General features: G+C 41.0%; 1 protein-coding gene across 3 annotated transcripts in view; it reads right to left on the minus strand.

Annotated features, from left to right (window-relative positions):
* Positions 1-19,126, minus strand: part of ZNF827 (zinc finger protein 827) — a 418,517-nt gene that overhangs the window by 44,587 nt on the left and 354,804 nt on the right. For all 3 annotated transcript variants that reach the window (XM_082258929.1, XM_082258930.1, XM_082258931.1), the window contains exon 8: positions 18,038-18,135. In XM_082258929.1, the coding sequence (XP_082115055.1) occupies positions 18,038-18,135 (98 nt within the window). The remainder of the gene's footprint in view (positions 1-18,037; positions 18,136-19,126) is intronic.

Genomic DNA, 19,126 nt, shown 5'->3' on the forward strand with positions numbered 1-19,126 from the left:
AATTTAAGGGGGTCTGAATACTTTCCGTACCCACTGTAAATACCGGTGTTATGGCAGCAGATAGCTGCCATATCCCTGGTATTTTTTTAAACTGCAGGCGGTCTGCTTTCCGATAAGGATGGTCCCAGTAGCGGATTCGCTGCGAGATCACCCTTCCGGGATGGCAGTAGAGGTGCCCCCCCTCCCACCGCGTCCAGGTCCTTTTCCCCGCTTACCGGACCCGCCGGCAGCGAGGAAAACGATCGGGTCCCGGATCCTCACAGACAGGATGTCGAGTGAGGGCAAGCTTGCCCTCACTCAACTCTATGGTCTTGGAGGACCGGAGCGACGGCAAACGTCATTGCCTAGCAACCGGCTTAAAGGTCCCTTTTTTTTTCATTTTATTTATTTATTTTTCTTCTATCTTTTAGTGTACTTGTGAGATCTGAGGACTTTTTGACCCCAGATCTCACAAAAAAGAGGTCCTGGCATGTTTACATTCCTTGTAATAGAAAGAAAAATGATCAATTTTTTTTTTTTAAAAACAGTGTAAAAATCTAAAATAATAAATAAAATAAATAGTAAAAAAAAAAAAAAAATGAAAGCGCCCTGTCCCGTTAGCTCACGCGCAGAAGCGAACGCATACGGAAATCCCGCCCACATATGTAAACGGTGTTCAAATCACACATGTGAGGTATCGCCGCGATCGATAGAGCAAGAGCAATAATTTGAGCCCTAGACCTCCTCGGTAACTCTAAGATGGCAACCTGTAGAAATTTTTAAAGTGTCGCCTATGGGGATTTCTAAGTACCAAAGTTTGTCGCCATTCCGTGAGCGTGCACAATTTTGAAGCATGACATGTTGGGTATCTTTACTCGGCGTAACATTATCTTTCACATTATGGAAAAAAATTGGGCTAACTTCACTGGTTTATTATTTTTTAATTCAAAAAAGTTAATTTTTTCCAAAAAAATTGCGTTTGGAAGACCGCTGCGCAAATACGGTGTGATAAAAAATATTGCAATAATCTCCATTTTATTCTCTAGGGTCTCTGCTAAAAATATATATATAATGTTTGGGGTTTCTAAGTAGTTTTCTAGCAAAAACAACTGATTTTAGCTTGTAAACACCAAATATCAAAAATAGGCCTAGTAGGCAAGTGGTTAATGAAAATGATTACAATTTTTATTGGTCAATTTTTACTTTTTCCCTCCACCAACATCCACAATCTGCTTCCACTTCTTCCTCTTTCTCCTGACGTAGATATGATTCACTCCTAATGATTTATCTTCCCCTCTCTGCTACTTATGATCTGCTTCTCAAGTCTTCTCTCTCCTCCACCCAGTTCACAGTCTTTTCCCTGTTAACCTCAGTGTTCATCCATGATTTGCTCTGGCTCACATTTATTTATTTCCGGTATTTATATAGCGTTGTCAAATTACGCAGTGCTTTACATATACTGTACATTCACATCAGTCTCTAGACTCACGGAGCTTACAATCTAAAGTCCCTAACTCTCATTCATACATACAAATACTAGGACCAATTTAGACAGGAGCCAATTAACTTACCAGTATGTCTTTGGAGTACATCTCTCACCCTTTTCCTGTCTTAAGGTATTTTTACAAAGTTACAATAGTTCAGCTTGGACCAACGTTAACTATGCATATACCATACTTGTGGGATCCCTCTTAGCAAGCATCACTACTACAGTGATTTGCACTAGCTTCCATGTCCTGGATGGGTACCATTCAGAGACTTCTTTGCATTATCTCAATGTATGCAAAGTGTTCTCAAATTTTCCTCCTGCATATAATACATATGGCCGATGTACCAAACAAGACTGTGTAGACTAAAGTAGGCAGTCCCTGCATATTAAACTGTACAAAACATACAGCACTGCACGTAAAATATAAAGCATTTTTTTTTTTTTTAGATTAAAGTGGGTAAGAAAAATGGAACATGTTCATCTACTCTGAGTAGGGTAAAGCCCTCTTTGATCTGGGCTCTCCTGAGTGAGAAGGTACTTTGTGCCCTATTGTGCCATTTGTTTTGTCCCTTCCTGCCCTATTCCATCCTCCCCACTACTTTGTCTCCTCTCATCTCCTCCCCTCTTCTGACTCCCCCTTGCTAATTCTCGCTTCTTTGTTTTAACTTTGTAAAGATAACTGGGGTAATACCCCTCTTCTTTACCAGGGAGTTAGTGCAAGATGTTTCTATTTGTGTCACGCTCAAGTTACGCAAGGGTGGAAGCCATCAAACTACCTGCATGTGATGCTAGTGCATTTGATCTTCCTATTGTTCAAACTATCTGATCTTTTTGTCATGTATGACTTTCTTTGTGTAGCCCTTTGGCACAAATGTTTTTTTGATGATCCCTGTATTTTGTAAGCAGATCAGTATCTTCCTTTTTACATGATGCCTTTTACTTTGTTCACTGAGGATACTACCTTTCTATAATAATAAAATAAAATTTGTAAAAAAAAGAAAGTGAGTAATAAAAAGGATGCAGTGCATGCAACGGGGGCGGCACATAGATTTCACACCAATGAGGACTAAACTGTGTTTCAGAGATGAGACTACATAAAAAAATGTGGCTAACCATACTGTGTGCCAGGAAGAACTTGCACCATGTTTGCCACTGTACATAGACTAGACAGGTCTTTGAGCATAAAGATATTTCAGAAAAATGTGTCATGTTTTTCAAAATAAGGATCCTAAATTGTGAACAAAATATGAAACTAGTCCCCAGGATTACTGTATTTGCATAAATAACAACATTTAAAGTAACTTCTAGACACTAACATTGTCTGAAAGATATCAGCACATTTAAAGCATATGATGCCACCTTCTGCAACACTTACTTTTAATGAAGAGTGCATCAAATAGAGAGGTGAGAGTGACATACTTCAGAGCAGAGCTGCACAGGGAAATTGCTATGGGTCAGCAAAGAGAGCAATGGCACTTCCAATTTTTCCCCTGCTCTCGAAGGTAATTATACCACTTGCCATTTTCTTTTTTTTTGTCTTACATGGCTTCTTACCATTCTAGCCCTGACACTGTCATTCCAGCTATTTTCTACAAAGGCAAGAAAGAAGGGGCTCCAAATGCAGCAATGAATGCTCATCCTCTGCATCAGTAATAGAAAAAAAGTCCAGAACAAGTAAGTTATATTACTATAACAATATGTTATATTTCTTATTGTATGACACAATAAGTGCAACGTGTACGCATACATTCATGTCTTATTGGTTGCAGCTCAACAACAGTCCTAGGATCTACAGTCTAAAACAATGGTTCACATAAGCCTGAACCTGCCAATCTTGTTTGAGGTTTTATGCCCCCAAAAAAAAAAGAATACAAATTTCCATTGCAAAAAGAGTATGTACCTGAATAAAAAAAAAAAATCAGCAGTCGCTCAGCAACCCCTGAAACAAATTGCCATCTGGCGATGGCCCAATCTGTGCAAGTTAACCGGAATGAAATAACTATGCTGAAAGAACTTTAGATGAATAATTTTATCCTTAGAGGATATAACAAATTTACTAAATGTATGTTCAAATTCTGACCAATCCTGTTCATCAAAGGGAAGATCTGGCGAGGTCCATTTAAACTGATCTCGAGAATATCTAGGCCCGAGGCTCAGCATAAAGTAAGGAATAATAATCCAATATAAATCTATTAGGGCCAAGTTGCGCTAACATTTTTCTAGGGCAGACACGCTTGTAGGGTTGGCAGGGGAGCCAAATTGCTTCCAGATGGCATGTTGCAATTGGTAGTAGTAGAATAGATAAATGTCCGGAAGTTGAAACGTTTCTTTGAGTTGTGAGAAGGATTTAAACTCCTGCCATTCATGCAGTTAATGTGGATGTTTAACACCCTTAAATGACCATCGTTGTGGACCTACAATGGAAAGAAGTTTTGGTAGAGTAGGATTAGACCAGAGTGGGGTATTTGGAGAGCATTGCCAAGTAGATTATTGCATATGTTTTTGAGCTCGAAAAGGACAATGTAAGAGAGGTAAACAATGCAGAAGCGTCCAACACAGAGGGTACCTCCTTCCTATAAACCAAGTTATGGAATGTCTCATAAGAGGAGACAACAGCTGCCTCCACTGCTGTACAGGCATTTCTTAGGGAAGGAATAAAGCAATCATGTATATATTCCAATTGGGCTATAATCAAAGTAGAAGTCTGGAAAATTCAGGCCAGCCAAGCGAGTAGGCAATTTATGGAACCCCAATGCCACCTGAGGAGTTTGACCCCGCCACAGAAAGGTGCCATAGATAGAATCTGGTTGCTTAAAGATCCGCATCGGGATCCTGCATGGTAAGTTTTCCTTTGCATAACAGAGTTGAGAAGAAAATAATTTTCAGCAGATTTACCCTACCCATCAGATCATGTGGAAGATCCATCCACTGTCTAGTCTTAAGCTGGCCATACATTATATAAATTTACTTATTCAATTTCCTTTAGATTTATCTTCAACTACGTAGTGAAAGGGCTGGCCTGATTGCATACATATTGAAATTGTTTAGGTTTGACCTATTATATGGTTTTGGTAAATCTAAAGAAAAATTGTACACAACAACAAAAGGGGCAGTAAGGAGACCCATGTGCAGCCTTCTGGAGTGACCAGTCACCATTAGGGCTGTTTCAGACACATAATGCTTAACCGCTTGCCGACCGCCGCATGACTATTTACTGCGGCGGTCAGCCCCTCACAGGCAGAACGACTTAGTACTATGTCGCTAGCCTGTGAGGGTCTAGGGAGCGAGCGTGCACCCCCGGAGGCGCGCTCCCGCGCGGTCACGGGCCCCCCTGCGCGTGTGACCGGCGGACCCGATGTCCGCTGGTCACTCGACGATCGTCGGTGCAGAGGGAGAAAGGCAGGCGGCTGATGTAAACAAGCCGCCTATCATTCTCCCCTGTGTAGAAATAGTGATCATACGGTTCTACTATGTAGGACCGTTGATTACTGTTCCTACACCTCAAGCCACAGCCAATCACAGTTAGAATCACGCCCCTAGGGACACACACCACCCCTCCCTCTCAAAAAAAGTTAACCCCTTCACTGCCAGTGTAATTTTACAGTAACAGTGCATATGTATAGCACTGATTACTGTAGAAATGTCACTGGTAACCCCAAAAAAGTGTCAAAAATGTCAGTCAAGGGTCCAATCTGTCCGCCGCGAAGTCGCAGTACCGCAAAAAAAAAATCGCAGATCGCCGCCATTACGCGTTAAAAAAAACAACAACAAAAATGACAAAAATCTTTCCCTTTGTTAGTAAACACGATAACTTTTGCGCAAACCAATCAAAATACGCTTTTTGCGATTTTTTTTACCAAACATATGTAGCATAAAACAAATTGGCCGAAAATGTTTAAAAATTTTGATTTTTACATTTTTTTGGGGAATTTCATATAAAAAAATGTGAAAAATATTGTTATTTTGGCAAAATTGACGCTCTTTTTTTGTTTATAGCGCATGATCAAACAATCGCACAGGTGATCAAATACCACCAAAAGAAAGCTCTGTTTGTGGGAAAAAAAGAACGTCAAATTAGTTTAGGTACAGCATCGCACGACCGCGCAATTGTCCGTTAAAATCACGCAGTGCCGAATCGCAAAATAGGCCCTGGTCAGGAAGGGGGTAAAATCTTCCGGGGCTTAAGTGGTTAATGAAAGAATTTAAAATACGGCGCCTATCCTCATATTAAAATTTCGTTTTTTTGGAGTGTCGCCATCAATTTAAGTATTGTGCTTAATGTGAGGGCTTTTGTGAGGCGCTACTACCCTAAATATGTGATGTTATGACATTAACTTAAAAATCTCTATACAAAGTGCCTAGGTGCTTGTTTCTGAAAAAGTGCAAACGTGCTTCAAAAGTGCATTGGAAAAATTTACATGTGCAAAATGCATATACCTGTGCACAAATCTTACAAATTATACATTCAATAAATTATATAAATTATAATTGCTGTGATATATTATCTAAACAGTTTTGAAAACTTAACATAAAAGCGTAAAGTTCATTAGTCTCTTGTGATAAAAAAATGGGGGGAGGGTTCTTCTTCGTATCCCCAAAAGTGATCAGTGCTCCAAACCAATAAAGTGCTAGTAGATATGTGCTCCACCATCTTGGTAAGCAATGGCCACTGAGTCAGGCCCCCAGGACCTATACAGCTATAGTGTGCCTCCTCTAATATGGAGATGTTTCACTCTGAATGCGGTAAATGAGCTTGCTTTACAATCCAGAATGGCTGACCCAATCGTGAGTGTTTTTTAATTTTTATTGAGAAAACATTTAATAAATTATATTTGCGCAATGAATGCTTTTAATTTATGGGAATACTGAGTAAAAACCCACGATTGGGTTAGCCATTCTGAATTGTAAAGCAAGCTCATTCCTCACATTCAGAGTGAAACCTCTCCATATCAGAGGAGGCACACTAAAGCTGTATAGGTCCTGGGGGCCTGACTCGTTCTGGTAAGTGGTCATTACTTACCAAGGTGGTGGAGCACATAGCACATACCTACTAGCACTTTATTGGTTTGGAGCACTTTTGGGGACATGCAGAAGAACCCCCCCCTTTTATTTATCACAGGAGACTAATGAACCATACCCTTTTTTTTTTCTTTTTAATATATTTTATTGGAAAATTTTCAAATAACAAAGAAATGAGTCAACATTTATGCAATGTACATATCTTGGTGAATTTGGAAGTAGTACATATTGCATTAATCCAACGTATTAAGTGCAAACAGATTCTGACGGATAACAAAATAATGTGCTTAACCATAGGCTGGTAAACTAGCAGCCAGGGGAAAGGGCAAACGTAAAGGGTTGGTAAAGGATAAACTGGTAAAGGAAGGGGAGGGGCGGGGGGGTGAAAAGTAGAAGGAAAGGAGGGAGAACTATACGCTTTTATGTGAAGTTTTCAAAACTGTTTAGATAATATATCACAGCAATTATAATTTATATAATTTATTGAATGTATATTTTGTAATATTTGTGTACAGGTATATGCATTTTGCACATGTCATTTTTTCCAATGCACTTTTGAAGCAGTTTGCACTTTTTTCAAAAACAAGCACCTAGGCACTTTGTATAGAGATTTTTAATTTAATGTCATAACATCACATATTTAGGGTAGTAGCCCCTCACAAAAACCCTCACGTAATGCTTAAGGCTCTCTGAAAAGCGATTCATGGTGACTTGCTTTTCAGAAGGCAGTATAGCAGCAGCTGGCAGACGTTCAGAAGGCATTACTGCCGCCTTCTGACACTTGTTTTTTCTTTTTCTTTAACCTCTTTATAAATTGCTAGATGGTCAAACTGCAGATCAGCCACCTGTTTTTACCACCCTCAGCTTCCAGTGTGACAGGTCCCTTATAGAAAGCACTTCATGTACACTGGCTTCTAAGCAGTGAATTGGATTTGCTTGGACAAAAGCTGGACTTGTTTAACTAGGAATCGTCATTTCAGCTAAAACAATACTCCTACGCATGTCTTCTTACCATTAAGTGCTTGGAGTTCAGCCTTAATAGACTTAACTTATCACAGGAATACATCAAGAACAAGCCTGCATTTCTACTGAGAACTGCTTTTTTTTTTGTTATAGATTGTTATTGAAATAAATTGTTGCAGGGCCTGGAAAATAAAACATTTAATTAATAGTTATTGGAGGTATTTGTCCCAATACTTAGCTATAACTGAAGATTTTATGGCTAAAAATTCAGCAAAGCGCAAATGGAAAGTCAATTCTAGGTTTCATTAATCTTAAATTCTTTCTTTCCATTATTTAACTGTAATAGAGCTCTGCAGGCCGAGTTCTGAACTCTGCTTTAAACGGTGTAACCTCCGTCAGTGTCTGATGTTGCCCTCTCTCACACTGTATTTCTTATACCAAGTTTTTACTTTTAATGTACAGCTGCTGTGAAGCTATTCTAAGTCCAGCTAGTCATTAAAGTTTGGGCTCTTACAGATCTCCTTGCAGGCGAGCAGTCCATGATTAATCACTGTGCAGATGTGCCTCTCCCTTGTCAGTATACCTACCACAGCAAACTGTGGCAAAGGTGAAATTCCCACCAAGCTACTTTTATAGCAACCAGCTTCTTACTGCAACGGGCCTATTGCTACAGCTTATACCTGCCATGACACAAGCTCATTAGTCCTTGCTAAATGCCATAAGCAGTGCAGACATAGAATAGGCAAGCATAAACAAATGAGTATACATATTTTGGTGATTAAGCTGCTGAGACTGCTGCGGCTCGAAGCAGAGGTCAAAATATCCATTTGTTTCTTTTTTTTACGTCAAATGTTAATTTGTGTCATTTTTAAATGCTAGTCCACTTCTGAATGCAAAATGTAAATACTATGGCCCCGTATACATGATTGTTTGTGACAACCTAGCATACTTATTTGGACTTTAGAGTTTAATAGAAAGATGCTAAAGACACCAGTCTTCAAAGCATTATTGTCACATAATGAAGCCAGTAAATTTCACATCATTACTTTCTCTATGAAAAAATTCAGTTAAGTTTATGGGTATTCACAAACACCCCGATAAATCAAAGTCATGTTACCAATTATAAGCCTTGCTTGTTACAGTTAGACTACTTCTGATCTTCTAAGGGCAGGGGTGGGCAATTTTCTCAAGGAGCCACATGAGAAATTGCGACTATTGTGCAGGGGCCAAACCTAATTCTGCTCAATAACAATTTTGGAACTTGGAAGTTCTGTAGGTACATACACATACAGAAAAAAAACCCTGGTGCTAGGTGCAAAAGGTAAAACTGCTCATGAAATATGTCTCTTTCAGGAGCGCGGTCGGGAGGTGCGAGGTGGTAACACCCCCCTGAACTGTAAAAACACTGCCAGGTGGAGCTGTTCCAATGTTACAGCATTTTTAAATTGGGCTTCAGAGTTTGACAAAGGGGAAAACTCACCATTGAGTTCAATAGGGCGGCACTGCAAACGCATGTGATTGCAATGCAATAGTTCAGCATTTTAGGGTTAAATCAGGTGGTGAGAAGGTGACATAACACCTCCTCATGCCTGTCAAATGTCTTCTGAAAAGCACTGTGACTGGAAGGGGAGTGACAGAGTTCGATACAGCAGGGATTTCTGCAGATCCTGACCAGGAGTGAAGAACAGGTGAATGGGTCTTGTGGATTGCAGCATGCAGGCCCTATATCTGAAAAACGTGGTCAGGTAGCACAGTGGTGGAACGGCCTCAGGACGTCTCCTAGGCAACACTCTCCCACCATAACTGTGCCTCCCTGCTGTATTGATCAGCTCCTCAGGCTCTCTCCTTCCAGTTCTTGCAGCTCTCCACATGGACATCTGTCAGCGTGTCTCCCTGAGCCTGTCCACTTTTGCAGTAAGGAAGCAAACAGGCTCAGAGAGGCATGCTGATAGCGGAAGCTTTAAGGGCCAGAAAGGTAGAGCCAAAGGGCTGGATGTGGCCCTAGGGCCGCAATTTACGCAGATCTGTTCTTTGGGGTGATTATCAAGGACCTCTGGCAATCAGAGGTGCTCATTACTAGGTAGATTTAACGATTTGTTTGAAAATTTGCATAGAACGTAGGACCAGGTCATGCCCTCTCTTATAGAGAAGTGGCGAAGGATCAAAGTACAGTGATTACCCCAATCAGCAACAAGTAATAATTAATGATAGATCCCAATGCTTTAATAATCTGTTTAAAAAGAGGAAGTCATCTTCCCACTTGTTTTCAAGGAGGCATTAGTAGGTCTACAGCTACACCTGGCTGCAGTTACTGTTCATCCAACAATTTTCCGTAAGGCTTCTTTGATTTTTAGATTGAGGTTTGCTGAACCAGATGGAGCTGGCAGGGCTACCTACAGATTAAATTCCGGATGTTTCTGCAAGGAACATTAAGAAATCAATCAGTGCATGGCCAGTTTAGGTCACCATTTACATAACTGCTTTGCAATCATGCCTGCTACCAGTACACAAGGTTTATGTGTGTTTGGTAGCGCTCAGACATTTTGGGGGACATTTATCCATTCTTTTGCAGTTCATGCAATGAAGCCCACAAAAGTCATACAACTAAAATCATTTTACATGGATTGGCCAGAAATTTCACTAAAAAGGGGGCATGTCAACAATTCAGGTCAACAGTATACTTACGTTTTCCACCACACACCATTGCCATCTATTGATATGTTTGTTAAATAAATTACTTTCTTTCAGTTTCTTGTGTTTTTATTCAAGTATATCACCTTTATTTGTTTGAAAGACGATCTACTGTTTCTGTTCAAATACGTTAAAAAGTCAAGTCAATATATCAAACAGCTTGCTATTGCCAGCTTGTCTTCAACAATCCAACCTGCAGGCTGTCCATATTAACATTTCTTTATTACCTAATGGGCAACTGACCCCAAACAAGTATGAAGGTCAGGATTCTCAAAACTTTACTGGCTGCACTGAAGCAGGGATAACCATGGCCTGGAGCCTGCACCTTCAAAAACAAACTGCAATTGCAGTACACATAATTGTATCCTGACAAGTTTCTTGGCTTGGGATTCGGTTTTTACAAAGTTTAACGCTATAGCTTTAAAGTGAATCTGTGGTCAGGCTATAGACATTCAAGTATTCTCAATTGTTTTTAGTGGTAAATGAGCTTGAAAACAAGCCCCCATTGACCTATGTAGCTGTAGACAACGTGGAATAATTAATTCCCAAGTTTTACAATAAAATAAGTTTCTCTACGCTCAGCCCCCCTTTTCCTTTGCAACTTCTCTGTGTTTATATTAGGGATTAGTAGGCTAGGGGGTTACCATTCCACTGCTGGGATTAAGGAGAGGAATGGGCTAATCTTCTGAAAGTGAAAGTGCCTCTGCTGTTCACCTTGCTGGTGAATTAATTAATAGTGGCTGTTGCTACAGAGGTCAGAGATGACTTGTTAAAATGTATAACAGTGGCCAAGATATGGACATTCATATATGTATAACTACAGCAGGGCCATAAAGGCATATAAACAGCAGCATCAACAATAGCAGCCATGAGCCTGGTTTTAAATAAAAGTGCTGGCTCTGCTGTATATAGTAGAATGGTTCTGAATACTGCATGAGCCCCTACACAATGTGGGGCAATGAAGTATGTGACTCCATTGTAGAGATTTTCTTTACTTTTCTATTCCTGTGACACCAGTGCAAGAAACAAGGAAAACAGGTACACCAGTACAGGAAGCATCAGCACTACAGGTATGAGATTTCAGACTGCGTTTTGTGAATAGCCATGTGTAGGCAGTGTAGATAGGGGTGGGGACTGAACATCAAGCCTGGCCAAGCATAGTTGGGGGTGGAGATATGATACCAGCACTGGATTTCAAATTATTTAAACAAGCTCAGGGCTACCACTGCAGCCGTAATTTGGCTGGGTTCACACTTGTGCGTTTATAGACATTGCATGTGATTCACACCGCATTTCTGTGCAGATCACATGTGAAGTCTGTGCAATACGAATTACGCCACACAAACTGTATGGCTAAATTCGCATTCGCACCATTTTGTGAACCAGTGTGCGAATCAGGTGCGATGCGGGAATCGGCACTGAATAACAGGGTTTTCCGCATTGCACCAGAGTGAACCGGGACACAAAGTGATCAATCTGCTGTGGTTTCTAGGCTCTCCAATTCCTTTGAGGAGCTTGGGATTGTAAGAACTAGTCATTAGACGGTGATCAGGAGGAACTCGGGGGACATTTGTGGGAATAAACCCAGAAGAAATTAACATTTTGCTACTTCTGGGTTCAGAGCTGTCATTTCCTGGTTGGGTATACAGCTAATTAAAAGAGAAGTATGGGAATTGGGGTTTTTCCAGAATCATACTTACCTAGGTAGATGCAGCATCGGTCTGATTCTGCAACTGTCGCCAACTGAGAACCGGGCGATCAAACATTGCCTATCACTCGGTTCTCAGGGCTCCCCGAGCAGTGAGCTGCTACAGTCCGCTATCTGCTGAAAACTGGTCACAGGAGTGCAGAACTAACTGCACTCCTGTGATCAATAGGAGAAGTACAGCCAAACAAGCTTAGGCTGTACTTCTCCTTTAAAGGGTACATTTACTTTTTAAAAATAACTAAAGCTCATTTATTTGCAGGTAAACAAATATTCATTATTTTTTGTTGCAGGAACCAGGAACGCATGGCATCAGCGATCAGCAGATTGCTGATGCCATGCAGGTCTCCTGTACACTGTAGTGTATCGGCTTACCCATAGATCCAGTACAGGTAAGCCCATAATCGCTGACAAGAAGACTCAATGAACTACCACAAGGCTCCACAGCGCCGTGGTAGTTCATTGAGAACTACAAGCAGACAGTCGCTAAGTATGTCGGGGTTTGCAGTTCATTCAAACACACGGAGCTGTATGTCTGAATGACACGGCCATGTGGAGGCAAAGCTGCTTTCAAATAGTGGCAGCTAGTACAGCGAACTTCTCCCAGTAAAAAAAACATAATCTTTATTCTTACTGTTTCTTCACCATATTATTCCATCATAAAGAACACAAGGGGAAATCTTTTCTTAGATAAACCTCTAAAAATAAAGTAACAACAGAATCAAACCTTACAAGTACACAGAGAATATATCTAAAATGTTTAAAAGGCAATCAATATTTCGAATGAGTGTACATCAATACTTTTGCAAAACAATACTTATCTTCAAGTTTCTCTAGCTGAATGTACATGTTTTTCTATGTCCAATAATTCAAGAGACAGAAATACATTTAATATTCATCAAGTAAGAGATGCTATGAAATTGTGTAAATCCCCCTTTTTACTTGTTTCCTTTTCATCTTGGGTAATAAACATTTTTAATCTGAAAAATTTAAATTTGCCCTTCTTTGCAGACTTTTGTGGCAGATGAAGCAGAAACACATGTCCTGGGTGTTAGTACTGGGCTTTTGCTTTTCGAGCTGAGCTTCTCTTCGCTGTAAGAGAGGTTCATCTTCCTATTCGATCCAGGTGTCCTCATTTCAGAGGACCCAAAATTTCTCTTTGTTTTAGGTGTACCTGGACCGTTAGCAAGACCATTTCTGCTTTCCCCAGGATATTTCGAAACCATTTTGCATGTGTTACATTTAACCACTTTTTGGAACAGGACAAAGAGACAGGCGATTCCGAGACAGCCACGGACAGAAATCTTTCACCACCACAGCTGCTTTCTTTAGGAACTTTTCAGTCATGGTCTTTTCAGATACGAATAACACTTGGAGCCCCAATATTTTTTACTTTCGGATATAAAACCTATCTAATAAAAAAAAATGTATCCCTGGGAGAGAACAGAGGGACAATGTATTAAGAACTATACTCCTAATGTACAGAGCTAGAAAAATAAAGAAATCAGTGCTTTTTCTATCAATCAATGCCAAAAAGGCTTTTGATAGATTGGACTGGGAGTATATGCTCTTGACACTGTGATATGTTGGCTTGGGCCCGCGTATGTATAAGTAGATGTAGGCCTTATACTCCAGACCAACGGCTCAAGTACGGGTGAATGGGACCTTGTCACAGCCCTTTGCGCTTTGGTACACACCAGGGATGCCCACTCTCCTCTTTACTCTTTGTGCGGTCTTTAGAACCCCTCTTAGCAATTATATGGGCAAACCAAGAAATTGAGGGTAAAGAAGTAGCATTTGCAGATGACATTATGCTATACGTATACGTATCTGATCCCATACAGACACTTCCTAATATTCGAACTGAAAAAAAAGATATATGGAAATCTTAAATTTAAGGGCAAATGTGGAGAAATCTGAAATATTAAATATCTCTGTTCCCCTAGTGGAGTGTAGGGACCTTAGACCTGTATCCTTTTGAGTTGAAGCAAAAGGGTCTAAAATATTTGGGCATATTCCTATCTGTATCAGTAACTACTTATCCTTGTTTAACAAAATTGCCTAACAAAATTAAACAAGATCTGAAGGGTTATCCTGACGATAGGTGACCCTCCCTGACGATAGGTGACCCTCCCGAAAGCTCTGTATATCTTCCAAACTCTCCAGATAAATATTCCGGGGGCAAATTTTAAAACCCCCAGGTCATTAATGAAGAGATTTATATGAAAACGTAGAGGTCCTCGTGTTGCCTATAAGATACTGGTTAGACCTTAATCAGCAGGAGGTTTTTCTCTTTCAGACTTTGAGAAGTATCATAAAGCAGTAGTGCTAGGGAGAATAATAGATTAGGTATCTGGCATCCCACATAAAAATGGATGCAATTGGAAGAAACTATAAGTGAATCACCCTTGGGCCAGATCATCTGGCTGCCGAGGCAATATAGTAGTTTGTATAAGGATTTGGTCTCTATTACGAGACTTTAAAATCGTGGCACAACCTATTTAAAAGTATTTTATGGCAACATAATAGTTCTTTAATGCCTCTCTCAGGTACAAACTATTTACCACCGGGGGAAAGAGAATAGGATAATTTAAGATTATTTTAAGAGTTTTTAAAATGGACCTCCTCAGATTGTTTGAGATTAAAGGACCCTCTGAATAGGAACGCCCTTTACTCATTACTAGAATTACGAGGTAGGTACAGCTCCTTACCGTGGGATGCCTGAAGATATAGACAACCCCAGCATTTTGTGGATTCCTTACCAAAACCTCTCCATTCTGTTTGTGAGCTCAGCTAATGGAAAATACTTGTGGATCAAGGGGGAATCAACAGACATGGGATATTTAATATATATAGGATGTTGATATCACCCCCTGATCTTGGGTCCTCGTGTCTTTTAGTGAGTTGGGAACACGATTTTACCCAATCCCTCCCAGAAGTGTTAAAATGTAAAGTAATAGATTATGTGCATTCCAACTCAATGGACACAAGGATTAGGTGCATTCCACCTCAATAGACCTATGAACTATAAATTGGTAATCAAGTGGTACTATGTTTCATCAAAATTACATAAGATCAACTCAGATGTATCATCCTTCTGTTGGAGGGAGTGTAGGGGGTGAGGGAACACATGCCCATATATGGTGGTACTGTCCTTTGATTCAGCTATAATGGAAAAAAGTATTGAACTTAATTAAAGTGATTGTAAAGTCTTGTTTTTTTTTTTTGCACAGAACACTCCGGATCCTCCTCTACTCGGGTCTCTCGTTCCTGCTCCTGGCCCCTCCCTCCTATCGAGTGCCCCACAGCAAGCAGCTTGCTATGGGGCCACCCGAGCCAATCTGCAACTCCCTGTGTCCATTCAGACACGGAGCTGCCTTTCAGCCCCACCCCCTCTCTCTCCTGATTGGCTCACTGAATTTGATTGACAGGCACGGGAGCCAATGGCGCAGCAGTTGTGTCCCAGCCAATCAGGAGGGAGAGTCCCAGGACGACCGAGGGACTCGCAGACATTGTTGGACAGAGAGGGGGAACAGGTAAGTATTAGGGGGCTAAGGAGGGCTGCTACACACTGAAGGCTTTTTAGCTTAATGCATAGAATGCATTAGGATAAAAAAAAACCTTCCTGACTTTACAAGTCCTTTAAGATGATTAGCAATTCTGAAGTTAGGCAAGACCCCTAGCGATGTTTGTTCCATGCTACAGGTAAACCAATAATAAAATACAGGACATCTATTATTCCGTTCCTGTTGAATGCAGCGAAAATATTAATCCTGAATAATTGGAAATCAAAGAAAACACTAACAATGAAGGATTGATTTAGGAAAGTAGATAGTACTAGACTAATGGAAGAATTAATGCACCTCCAAAATGATTTGTGGCCAAGATTTCACAGAACTTGGGGAAGTTGGCTTATGTTTAAACAATCCTTAGTTTATTTAAGTTGTATGGCCAATAAGAATGTTCTCTAGAAGGTGAGGGGGGGCAAAATGGAGGAAATTTCTTAAATAAGAAATTAGGATGATGGAGGACCGTTGCGCTGAGCTTTGCCTGACTGTCTCTACCCTATGCTTGTCCTTCTTCCCCTTTGCATTCAAAGAACAAGTATAGGGTAATTGGGTTTGAATATATGGGAGGGAGGAATTGGGGGGATAGACAAGGGAACACAGTAAATTAGGGTGGAATTGGGGTGCTAGCTATAGGCAGTTACCCCTCTGCCCCCCCCCCACCCACCGTAATCAACAAATATTTTCACACTTTTTTTGGTATTTTATGGTTTTCACTGTTCATTTATGGGGGAGTTTTTATTTTTAGCGAGGTGACTGGTTGGGGATCTAGGTAGGTGAATGGGGACTGAAAGGTAGAATCAGGGAGGTAGCCATTTATGGGCCCTCCTGGTACTTCCCTCTTTAATAAATGAATGCACTTTCTTTTTTGGGTTGGGTGTTTTTTTTTTGAGGGGGGGTGGTTAGATAGGAGGAAGATCACAAAAGGTATCCATGTTTTGAAGGGGTAATTCAATGTATATTGTAGGGTATGTGGAATGCTTTCTCTTGCGCATATTTAAGGAATACTATCGTTTTAAACAAAAAAAAAATTAAATTAAAAAAAATATAATTTCTTTATACATGTTTACCATGCTTTGCAGGGCCGCTGTCAGAAGAGAGCTTTGTATTGTTTTCATACACAAAGCTCTGTCCTGTCTCTCGCTCCAACAATCTGAGGGTCCAAGCTATAAATTAGCCAGGAGCCGCTGATCGGCATGTGCTGGAGCCAGTAACAGCACGGGCGGGTGAGGGGGCACGCGCCCCCTACCAAGAAACACAGAATCATGTATATTCATTATATTGTCAAAAGTATTGGGACGGCTGCCTTTACATACACATGAACTTTAATTGCATCCCAGTCTTAGTCCGTAGGGTTCAATATTGAGTTGGCCCATCCTTTGCAGATATAATAGCTTCAACTCTTCTGGGAAGGCTGTCCACAAGGTTTAGGGAGTGTGTCTATGGGAATGTTTGACCATTCTACCAGAAGCACATTTGTGAGGTCAGGCACTAATGTTGGACAAGAAGGCCTGGCTCGCAGTGCCCGCTCTAATTCATCCCAAAGGTCTTCTATCGGTTTGAGGTCAGGACTCTGTGCAGGTCAGTCAAGTTCCTTCATCCCAGACTTGCTTATCCATGTCTTGCTTTGTGCACTGGTGCGCATTCATGTTGGAACAGGAAGGGGCCATCCCTAAACTGTTCCCACAAAGTTGGGAGCATGAAATTGCCAACAATGTCTTGCTATGCCGATGCCTTAAGAGTTCCCTTCACTGGAACTAAGGGGTCAAGCCCAACCCCTGAAAAAAAAAACCCCACCTATTTGGACCAGCGCAGAAAAGTCCATAAAGGTATGGAAGAGCGAGTTTGGGGTGGAGGAACTTGACTGGCCTGCACAAAGTCCTGACCTCAACCCGATAGAACACCTTTGGGATGAATTAGAGCGGAGACTACGAGCCAGGCCTGTCCTAAACAATTAAATGTCAGCAGCTACAAATACTGTAGCTACCGACTTTTAATATAAGGACATTTACCTGTCCAGGGATCCAGCAATGTCCTCATCTGAGCCGATTCTTCAACTGGCTTTGGGTGTAGCGCCAGCATCCCAATTAAGGCAAAACAGGAAGTGAAGCCTTGCAGCTTCACAGCCAAGTTTCCTTCTGCACATGCGTGAGCTGTGCTGCACCTTGTGAATGGTCCTGTAGTCTTCTGGGACCTGTGATGTGTCCCAAAAAACTATGGGGGAAAGAAGGGGGGGGGGCAAAACCAGGTAGCCGCTCCCCCCAAAAATCTGCCAAATGTGGCAGTAGAGGGAGGAGGATGCAAACAAGCAGAACTTCCCCTTTTGGGTGGAGCTCTGCTTTAAGCTATAGTATCTCTAACACAACTCTTGCTCAAAGGGGAATCATTTTTTCCCTTTGGATTGCAAGCGGTTATAGACAGTGATGTTGTTTCTATGTACATATGAATGATGCGTTTTTGTGTGTCCTCCGTGTCTTTATAGTGCACAGTGCTATGGAAATGTTGTTATATAGACAAACTATAAAAAAGAAACAAATCAATTTCAAACAACAATTACATATAGTGTTATATAATACATACAGTACAAACAAAAATGTAAACAGTTCTACTGCATTTATTTGGTACCTGGCAGGGATGGCCGTCCTTGAAGAGAAGTGTCATTTTTTGGGAGCTCTTTTGAGGTGAAGGGTGATTGTCTAAACTTTTCTTCTGAGAAAAATGGGCTAAAAAAGAAAATGTATTAGTACAGACTACTGTACTTTCAGTATTTTTCTTCAACTAAGTACAAGCTAAAATATTCATACGATATGCAAGGCAAACTATACAAAGTCCACATAGATCATCATATAAAAATTGTCATGCTGTTGATCCGGAGCCAGAAATACAGACTTGCAAATAATTCCACAAAGAATCATAGAGACAACATACCACCTAAAGGCCTCAGAGGGTTAAACTTTTTGGTCGCAACTTGTAGCCTACTTTCTCCAAGTGGGAAATCAACGCATCAGCGGCAAGTGATATAGTACACAGACTATTACTGACAGCACAGACACCTATTGGAAACTAAAGTGTGTGCGATGCAGGGGCCAGAGGGAATTACACAGATAAGGTCTGAACTCTGCTATGCAGAGACTGCAAAAGGCAATGTCAGGTTCTTACACAGCGTGCATTAAAACAGAAATACATTAAAAAAAAAAAAAAAAAAAATCTTGGTTCCTGTTATGGTAATCATTTTCCTTTTAGATCCTCTGATTAAAAGGTTTAAGAACCCACTGTCTATCTGACCCAAAACATTCTTTAGTTATTATAAAGCATGTGCCAGGTGTATAGACATGCCAATAAATACACGCTTTTGTTTTTTCCTGACATGATTAATTTGGTGGCGGCAACAGCTAACCTGCTTCTGAAAATACCTGCACTCTCTGGCTTCATAACCTTGAGCCCCGGTTCACACTTATGCGATGCGGGAAGGCTGCGAATCCGCAGCCTGTTCCCGCATCGCACACGCACCCCCGGCAGTTCACACTGCCATATGCGATACGCTGGGGGTGTCAATGTAATCTTAACGACACCCCCAGTTTGATCGCATATCGCAGTGCGATCTTGCAGTTCGCACAGGATCGGATCGCACAAGTGTGAACCGCTGTGCAATCCGATCCTGATGCGGCTGCCAAAAAGGGTCCCTGTGCGTGTTTGCTGCGGGTGCGTTGCAAA

The sequence above is a fragment of the Pelophylax lessonae genome, assembly GCF_965119305.1.
Source record: "Pelophylax lessonae genome assembly, chromosome: 1".
In the NCBI taxonomy this organism is placed as follows: Eukaryota; Metazoa; Chordata; class Amphibia; order Anura; family Ranidae; genus Pelophylax; species Pelophylax lessonae.